The sequence below is a fragment of the Dipodomys ordii genome, unplaced genomic scaffold (assembly GCF_000151885.1).
Source record: "Dipodomys ordii isolate 6190 unplaced genomic scaffold, Dord_2.0 Scaffold10, whole genome shotgun sequence".
Taxonomy (NCBI): Eukaryota; Metazoa; Chordata; class Mammalia; order Rodentia; family Heteromyidae; genus Dipodomys; species Dipodomys ordii.
Genome location: NW_012267226.1, coordinates 23,373,883 through 23,383,250, shown reverse-complemented (window position 1 = coordinate 23,383,250; position 9,368 = coordinate 23,373,883). Strand labels below are relative to the sequence as shown.

Genomic DNA, 9,368 nt, shown 5'->3' with positions numbered 1-9,368 from the left:
TGGGCCGCGCTGGGCCGGGCCGGGCCGGGCCGGGCTGGGCTGGACTGGCTTTACTTTGTCGCCAGCGTCGCTGCCTGTGGCGCTGCCGTCTGTGCCGAAGGCTGAGGCCCTCGGCCGCGCGCCTCCTGGCTTCCAGCCTGGCCCGACCTCGTGTGTGTCCCGATGGCCAGCCCTTCATGGGGCCGCGGAGCCTTTCAGAGGACGGACACTGGAGAGACCTAGCGTAGGACCGGCCGCCCTGCAAGGCCGCCTCGCTCCGCCCCAGGCCGGGGCCGCAGAATAGCGCGGTGCTGCCCCGCGGCCTCCCCGGGCCGGGCCTCTGCGCCGCGGGGCCGAGTCGGGCGGACCGGGCCAGGCGGTCGGCAGCGCCGCCCTGCGCTGTCTGTGAGACCCGGAGATCTGGAGCTAGAATTTGCCTCTTTGGGGACCTGGGCCGGGGCTCTTAACCCCGTCAGCCCTCGCTCGCTTCCCATCCTCCCCCTCTGAAGACTCCTCCCTCCCTTTACTCTCACCGTTGCTCACCTTTATGGGCCTGGGAGGAAAGGTGTTAGAACTGACAGTGGAAGGACGCAGGGCAGCAGCTCCGCAGGGAGTCTTGTGGCTGCAGTCCTGCGCCACTGCAGGGATTCTGGTCTGGAGAGGGTAGCAGTGGCCTGTGGTGTCTTAGAATGTGCATGCTAGCACATCTGAACCCACGGTGAGCGTAACAGACCACGGTCAGAAGCACATTGGTTAGCAGTCTGCTGTGAGCGTTCTCCTGGCCAGTTGAGTGCTGCCGTGGGCCACGTGAGCCTGTGGGGCAAGAGATGATGGCGAACCAGGCCGGGCCTAGGCCAGGCGGTTCAGGGCCACAGTTCAGTCAGGATCTCCCTGCCCCTGTAGCTCCTCCCATGGTGTGTGGTGGTGGAGATTGGGGTGGGGGGCAGGGTAGTCGTGTGAAGTTGTGTGTGTAAAGGACCACAGTTAAAGTCAGAACTCTTGATGCCTTGCTTCACTTCCAGCGTTTGCTCTTGTTCATCTTTCTTTCTCTGTCCCAGGTCCCTTGGGGCAGCCCTTCCGCGGTGTCCAGGCTGGGCCGAGGGGCACTGCCCGTGTGAGCTGTCGATGGTGTGAAGACCCTGGAGCTGGAGATGGCCGCAGCCTTGGAACCAGAGGAGCAGGAGCTGTGGGAGGAAGAGGGGATTCTGATGGTGAAACTGGAAGATGACTTGGCTTGCTGGCCTGCGTCGCGGCGGGAGGAGCCTGTGCTGGAGACCTCCTACCAGAACTTCCGCTGCTTCCGCTACCAGGAAGCCGCCAGCCCCCGGGAAGCGCTCACCAGACTCAGGGAACTTTGTCGCCAGTGGCTGAGGCCCGAAAGGCGGACGAAAGAGCAGATCCTGGAGCTGCTTGTGCTGGAGCAGTTCCTCACGGTGCTGCCCGGAGACCTGCAGAGCTGGGTGCGGGGCCAGCGGCCAGAAAGCGGCGAGGAGGCAGTCACCCTCGTGGAGGGTTTGCAGAAACAACCCAGGAGCCCAAGGCGGTGGGTGAGGAGGGGGAGTCCTGACCTGTGTGGCGCGGCGGGCGCACGGGCCTCATGTCTTGCCTTCCGGTGTTGCGGGCTCTGCCCAGGGCTCTTCTTAATCCCGGAGCCCTGGGAAGGGCTGTGCGCGCGCGCCTGTCATCGCGACTTGCTGGGGTTTGGAACGCCTGCTTGGGGCTCACTGAGGGTCTTCCTTGGTCTTTGCATTTCTTTCTTTGGCTTCCTGGGAGGGGGGTTTTGTGACTTCCATCAAAGTTTATCCCAAACCCTCAGCCTCAGGACCTGCCATCGGGGAGGGAGGCGGGAAGCGGTGAAGGCTGGGGTGTGGTGGGAGGGGGGCCTCACGGTGTGCTGGGATGTGGGAGCAGGGGTGAGGAGAGCAGAGCAGTGGTGGTCCCTCTGCCCGTCCGGGTGGGGCGGCCTCGGCTCTCACGTGCACTCTCTGGGCAGCCAGAGCCCCGCCCCCACCCCAGCTTCTGCTTGAGCAGCTTCTGAAATGACCGGAAGTGTCCTTCTGACCGCGTGGTCACTGGAAGTTGGGCTCGTCCCCAGGTGACTGTCCATGTTCAGGGCCAGGAGGTCCTGTTGGAAGAGACGGTGCACCCAGCACAGAGCACCATCCAGAGTCCAGACCAGGGGGCAGCCGAGCAGCGGAGCCCATGCCATGAAGAGGGGCTGCCGCCCGCACAAGAGAGTGGTGGGCAGCCTGGGCGGGAGGGTGCTCCTGGGCGGGAGGGGCTGTTCTGTTCCCGAGGCTGGGAGGTGGGGGTGGGAAGAAATCTGGACACTGGCTGGGAGGCCCCGGCGGGCCGGCTCCACAGTGCGGGGCTGTTATTTGTGCTCATCACTCTGCTGGTTGTGTAGGTGGTGGCATTGGGGTATCTGGGTTCCCCTCAGAGGGAGTTGGGGCAGTGCTCGGCTTTGCACTGTGTCGCTGATCTCTGCCGCCTTTTCTTCTTAGAGGTGCCAGCGCCCCAGGAGCCGGGCCCTCCTGTGGAGAGGGGCCTGGGAGATCCCAGCATGGCCGCCCTCCTCGCCGCGCTCTCTCAGGTGCGTCCTCCCCCCTTCGTGCCTTGCCGAGTGGCCGCGGTGGGCTGCGCCGCTCCGTGTGAACTCTGTGTGCTTAGAGCCAGCGAAGCCGGGCAGCGCTCTGTCTTTACAGATGAACGTGTTAGCTGTTTGTAGGGAGGGCTGGCGGCACTGCCGAGACAGACTGAGTGACAGCCTTGAGCAGGGTTACACAGGGATGCCCAGAGAGGAAAACCTGAAGACGGGAAGGTAGAATTGCTTCAGGCATAGAGGGGCGTGAGTGACGGCTTGTAAACCACGAGGAAGCGCAGTCGGCCCTGGGGGAGGGCAGCCTTGTGCAGTAGCGGGCGCAGGGCCTGGGCGTCCCTGAAGGCGCTGGGTGGGGCAAGGGAGCCGCGTGGCTCCGCGGTGGAGAGCAGGAGGCTGCCTGACTTGTCAGTTCTGAGTGGGCCGCGTGTGTTGTTCCAGGGGCTGGCCACCTTCAAGGATGTGGCCGTGTACCTCTCCCAGGAGCAGTGGGGAGACCTGGAGCCCACACAGGAGTTCTACGGCGAGTACGTGCTGGAAGAGGACTGCGGCATCGTGGTCTCGCTGTGTAAGCAGCTCCCCGCGGTCCCTCTGTCTCTAGCCTGCCCTGAGCAGAGGTCTTCATTGGAAAGTTGGGGTTACTCCGGCATAGCCAAACAAAGGTCTTTAATGGAAATTTGGGGTCATGTGAGCAATTATAAGCACTGAACTTAAGATTTCTCATAGCAATGAGATCAAAGGAATAATTAGCTGAAGAGCCTGCTTCCAAGAAAACGATTGGGAAAGCAGGTGAAACCTCATGAGAGCTAGAGGCTACACTAGCGCCTGAGGATAGAGACCGTGACAGGAGAGATGGTCTAACCTGCTGTCCTCAGCGTGCTTTGATGATTGAAAGGCAAGAGATGCTCCTCAGCCTAGGCGCTTGGGCTGAAGAGACCAAAGATCTGACTGACGGACTGCACTGACCAGGGCCCTCCGGGCTCACTCAGGATTCCTCTCCCCTCTCTCGAGCAGCGTTTCCAATCCCCAGACTCCAGGACACTGCACTGGGAGAGGGGGAGCCGCAGATCCCAGATGACCAGGAGCTGGAGGAGCCGGAGATTCTGAGTTTCACCTACACAGGTGAGGAGTGGGGCGCTGCCCTGGGCCTCGCCCCCGTTATTTTTGTCTCTTGAGCTGTTTCGGGATTGTTGTGTTTTCTGTTTGAGTCGAGGTCTTACCATTTCGTGGTCCCCACACTGGGATTACAGGTCTGCACTGGGACGCCAGGCTCGTTGCTTCTAAGTCTCATTCCTGCCATTGTCCTCTTCACCCCCCCCCCCCCCCCGCCAGGCGGTGCAGAAAGAATCACGACTAGCCTAGAACCGGCTCCGCCCTTCACTGCTTAAACCTTTACGTGTGTCCCTGCTGTGTCCCTGCTGACGCTGGCGAGGCCGTGACAGGCACCTGCGGGACAGGCTGCGTGGGGCTGGGATGCTGTCTGCAGTCTCCTCCCCACCGGTACCCTTCGAGCGCCTCGTGTGGAAAGCGCTGCGCGACCTGTTGTAACACCTGCTTTTCTCTCACTCTTGTGTAGGAGACAGAAGCGGAGATGAGCACGAGTGTGCGGCACAAGAGGGCGGGAGCGCGGAGGACACGCGTGGGCCCGCCCGGGGAGACCAGGCGGCCGCCCGGACTCCAGACTGCCAAGGGGTAGTTGAGGACAGCAGGGATAGAATTCACAAATGGAGACTCGGGGGGAGAAATTCTCAAGTAAGTGGGGTCACAAGTCTTGAAGACACGCCCGCACCCCCCGTGTCGGAGCAGGGCTGTGGCTGTCCCGTGTGCGGGAAAAGCTTCAGGTGCAACTCCCACGTCGTCAGACACCTGAGAACTCACACGGGCGAGAGGCCCTACAAGTGTGTGGAGTGCGAGAAGAGCTACACGCGGAGCGCACACCTGGCCCGACACCAGAAGGTGCACAGACGCGCGCACAAGCGCCCGCCGCCGCGGAGGCCCGGGGAGGAGGCCGCGGGCCGCAAGGAGAGGCCCTACGCGTGCGGGGACTGCGGGAAGTGCTTCCGCTGGGCCTCGGACCTGGCCAGGCACCGGCGGACGCACACGGGGGAGAGGCCCTTCCACTGCACCACCTGCGGCAAGAGCTTCGGCCAGAAGTCCGTGCTGGTGTGCCACCAGGCCACCCACCGGGACAAGCCCTACGTCTGCTGCGAGTGCCGGGAGGAGTTCGGGGACCACCGGAGCTTCCTGGCCCACAGAGAGGTGCACGCGGTGGTCAGGGAGCTCAGCCTCAGCCAGCACAGCGACGCCGAGGAGCGGCGCTTCTCCTGCCCGGCCTGCGGGAAGGGCTTCAGCAGGAAGTACCACCTGACCCGCCACCGGAGGACCCACCAGGAGAAGACCTAGCCCCCACCCCTCTGCAAATGGACTCCAACCTGCTGCGGTTCTGCACCCCTCCCCACCAGCACCCCTCACCCCCCACCCCCGCCAAGCACACCCTGAACACAGGTGACAGGTGACGGTCCCCAGGGTCCAGTCAGATGGTCAGGTGGTGATAGCCACAGCGATAGTGATGTGTTGTCACGCCGAACGGGGCCGCGGCGCCTCAGCACCGGAGCCTCAGCACCGGGCCGGCGGCAGGACCTGCGGGGGGCGGGGGGGTGCCTGGCTGGCTGGGGACTGGCTGGCTGGGGCCTGGCTGGCTGGGGCCTGGCTGGCTGGCTGGCTGGCTGGCTGGCTGGCTGGCTGGGGCCTGGCTGGCTGGCTGGGTCGGCGGCGCCTGCAGCTTTCTTAAGCACACAGCCCTGAGCTCCGCACGGGCAATCACTTGGTGCCCCATCACCTCGCCACACGGCGCCGCCGTCCCTCTGGCCCCGCTCTTGTCGTGATGCTGGGAGCGGGGAGGGCTGAGGGGGGCTCGTCAGCAGCCTCTTTGATTGGCTGTCTTGTTCTAGCTGCTGTGGGCCAACACAGGCGAGCCTGCCGGCCTCCCCTCCTCTGGCCTCAGCCCGATGCGCCGCAGGGGTGAAGGGCTTTCCCGCGTCTGTGTGTGGCTGGCTTTTGCTTCGTGACTTGAGTTTTCTGTAGAACCAAGCAGTGCCTCGGGGCAGCCCACGCGCCCGCGGGCCGCCTCCGTGGAGGGCGCGGGTGCTCCTCAGGGCTGGCTCCTGTGCCGGGCTTCTTTTAACCTGTTACACAGTCTGGGTCACCATGCGTGCCACACGCGTCCGAGCAGTCCACTAAGGAAAGTCGGTCGTGGTGGGAGGCGCGGGCCGCGTTTGAACACCAGGCAGCCGCAGCCCTTGCAGAAATACATTTGAAATAAAGTAATCCTCACAGCCACGTGAGCTCGTTTTCTGGTGCTTTCCATTTTGTCCACTCACTTTACAGGCCTTTCTGTCTTGATGCGTGTGAAGCCCCTCCTCCTCACAAATAGATCTGGAGTCCAGAATGTTCCACCAGCAGAGTGACAGCTGGGAGTCCGTAATGCACGCTAAGCAGGGAAGCATCTGCTAAGCACGGTGCGCGCAGTCGGCCCCGAGATGTCCCAGCGCCAAAGGGAAGGGCCAGGGCCGGCCTGGTTGGTTGGAACACCAGTATCTCCACCCTCATTTCCCCGACAAGGTCTCAGATGCAGACACTAGATCTTGGTCCTCTCTGTGACCCGCTGGAGTTTCGCTTCCGGAAGGGTGTGTCATCTCCCGTGTCTGCAGCAGCGGGGCAGGGACCTGGCATAGCAGAGGAGCAGCAGTTGTGTTGAGCAACATCAGTGTTGATTTCCTTAGAAATCAGGTTCATCTCTGAGACCGTCCTTCTCAGTCTCCCAAGCGAGGAGGCTGCAGGAATATGCTCCTGTGCCCATGTCAGAATTAAAATTGACCAGGGCATTAGACCAGCATAGACTGGCAAAGAATCACTCAATCTCTGTGAGCAAGTACCACCAGAAATGCCAAGAGATGGAGTCAGCCTGTGTGTGTGTGTGCGTGTGTGTGTTTGTGTGTGTGTGCGCGTGTGTGTGTGTGTGCGCGTGTGCGTGTGTGCGCGCGTGTGTGTGTGCGCATGTGTTTGTGTGTGTGTGTGCACGTGTGTGTGTGTATCCCAAAGTAGACCTGGGTGCATCCACCTATTTGCTAAGCTCCGTGTACAGCTGCTGTGTACCCTGCATGGCATCAAGCCCACACAGGCCCCGGGCAGGCATCTGCAGCCGTGTGCAAACCCTGCCTCTGTCATGTGCAACCTGGGACACATGGCTTACTTCGCACTTCTAAGGCTTCTGTGGGTAAAATGAGGACCCTTGTGGATCACAAAGAAGCCAATCTTTGTACTGGGACCAAAGCCCCAGGCTCCTGGAGCCCTTGAGAAAATGAAGCAGGATCCCCGCTTTGTCAAACGTGTAGTTGAAGAACTCACCACTAGAGGGTCTGCAGACCCAGGTTCTGGGTGGCAATGGGGAGATGTCTGGCATCCCGTGTTTGGAAGCTTCCTGGCGCTGCGCCAAACTTGCACGAGGTGCATGTACAAAGATGTCCAGTGCGGGCAGCAGGGTCTGCCAGACCAGAGCCCTGGTCGCACCCGAGCTGGGAGGCTGCGCAGCGCAAGCGGGCGATTTGTGCCACGTTCTTCCCTCTCCCTTCCTCCGCTTTCCTGTCCGTGACCCGTCCCGCCCACCTCGGCCTCCTCCTCGCACGCCTCCCGCATGGGAGTGCCCGCACCGTGCGGGTTCTGCAGGGCGCTCAGGACGCTGGGCCACTCGGGTCATGCACGTCCCCCATGAGTGGAGCCCTCTCCCCTCCCCCCTCCCCCTCCTTCCTCACGTGTGATAAGCTCAGGGCTTACCATCCTCACAACTTTTTTGCTCTACCGCTTGAACCAGACCTTCACTTCCTTAAAACATTAAACCAGACTCAGTGCCTCCCACATGCTCAGGATGGCACACGCACACTCCGCTTTGTGGCCTTTTCTCGTGCCAATGCCGCTGTCTGCCCCTGCTCTCACCTATATATATATATACATACATATATGTACACACATATATATACAGATACACACGCACGCATTTATGTGTATGTGTTGCCTGTGTGCATACATAATCACATTTTCTTGATCCGCTCATCCATTGTAGGATGGTCTGGGCTGTTTCCATAACTTGGCTATGGTGAAAATGTTTTTTTCGTTTTTTTAAGGTAGTTTTATGGTTAAGGTGTTAAACAGAAGCATTGCTGTTTGACGATAAAAATTATGTAGAACCGTCTTGTGTGTGAAGCCCAGTGAAGTCTGGGGCTCCCCTGGCCTGCTCTGCAGGGGCTTGCACTCAGACATAGCTAAGGCCGGTCTTTGCTTTGAGCAGCAAGCTTCGGAGCACCCATCTTCCGATCCTGGCTGTTAGGTCCGGCACACAGCGAATGCTCAAGAGTAGGTATTGAACAGTGAACGAGTGAACGGATGGGAGGATGGATGGATGGACAGCTGCCTCCCGTCCGCCTTGCAAGCCCACAAGAGCCTCCCGGGCCTGGAATCCACCTCGGGATCCTCAGCACTGACCGCCTTGGCTGTAACGCTCAGCTTTTGAAGTGTAAATAATTGCTGAAGAAGTTAAAAGTCCCACCACTCAAAACGGTAAGTGTCAAAACATGAAAGTAAATATAGAAAACTTAATCTGGGCTGTAATTTAAAAGTCATGTATAAGAAAAACCTCAGGGGCTGGGAAGGTGGCTCAGTGGTAGAGTGCTTGCCTTGCATGCCTGAGGCCCTGGGTTCGATTCCTCAGCACCATATAAGCAAAAAGAAAAAAGCCGGAAGTGGCACTGTGGCTCAAGTGGTAGAGTGCTAGCCTTGAGCTGAAGAGCTGAGGGACAGCTAGAGTTCAGGCCCCACAACCAGACCAAAAAGAAAAAAACCTCAAAGTGAGTCCACTGCCTCCGACCCCCTCCCTCCCTCCGGACACCAGGTGGTGACATTTTGCCAGCATCTTCGGAGTCCCAGACATGAATTTCTTAAATGTCCAGGAGAAGAGTTAAGGTGGGCACTAAAAATTCGTAAACAAAGATCTTGAATATGCTGGGACAATAGATATATAGGTAATCTGAAAGTAAAATAAGGATGCTACAGAATAACATTTTAGAAGAGTAAAGGCTTCTCGGTTCACAGGAGAGAATCAAAAACAACCAGAGAAGTGGTCACCATTACGAACATCCAGACTCTGCAGATTCAGAATCCAACACAGCCCGGGGCCAGCGGCTCGTGCCTGCCGTCCAGCTGCGTGGTGGCCAAGGCCGGAAGGCCGGAGCTCATGCCCAGCCTGGCGTTAAAGCTCACCAGACTGCCTCTCGCCGGCTAGCTGGTGGGAGGCCCAGGTCAGGACCTGCAGGCATCCCCGATGGCCTTGTCCTCTCAGGCCTTCTCAAGAGTCCTCAGCCTCCAGCTCCAGCGTGGGGCGGGGAAGAAGGAGGAGGCAGACGCGCCAGCGGCTGGCCTTGTTCCGCCATCGCAAATCCAATGCCAACAACTGCAGGTCATGGAACTCGCCAGCCGTCAACACCCGCATGACACAGGCAGAAGAAATGCATGAGAAACCCACCGAATGTGAACCCAGAGGCCGTTTCAGGACTGGAGCTCAGACTGCGGGAGGAAAAGGGAAAAGCATGGTTTCAGCAAAGTCTAATTAAGGCATTAAAAAAATCCAATTTGGAATGGATTGGGAGGCTGCCTCAGCACCGGGAGATGCTCATCGGAGGCTCAGAGGCCAGGCCAGAGCGCTGGGCCGGACAGCCTCCCCTCCCCTCCCCTGCCCTCC

General features: G+C 60.1%; 1 protein-coding gene across 1 annotated transcript; it reads left to right on the top strand.

Annotated features, from left to right (window-relative positions):
• Nucleotides 1-132: 132 nt before the first annotated feature.
• On the top strand, nt 133-5,172 carry Znf202 (zinc finger protein 202). Its single transcript, XM_013009659.1, has 6 exons — nt 133-1,526; nt 2,075-2,219; nt 2,484-2,572; nt 3,020-3,146; nt 3,593-3,700; nt 4,155-5,172. Exons 1-6 carry the CDS (start codon nt 1,131-1,133, stop codon nt 4,979-4,981), a joined length of 1,692 nt encoding a protein of 563 aa, XP_012865113.1. The 5' UTR covers nt 133-1,130; the 3' UTR covers nt 4,982-5,172.
• The last annotated feature ends 4,196 nt before the right edge of the window (nt 5,173-9,368 follow it).

Coding starts and splice junctions, on each gene's coding strand:
- Znf202 (XM_013009659.1), top strand. CDS start 1,131: ATGGCCGCAGCCTTGGAACCAGAGGAGCAGGAGCTGTGGGAGGAAGAG. Junction 2,220..2,483: donor GCCGCCCGCACAAGAGAGTG/GTGGGCAGCCTG, acceptor TTTTCTTCTTAG/AGGTGCCAGCGCCCCAGGAG. Junction 2,573..3,019: donor TCCTCGCCGCGCTCTCTCAG/GTGCGTCCTCCC, acceptor GTGTTGTTCCAG/GGGCTGGCCACCTTCAAGGA.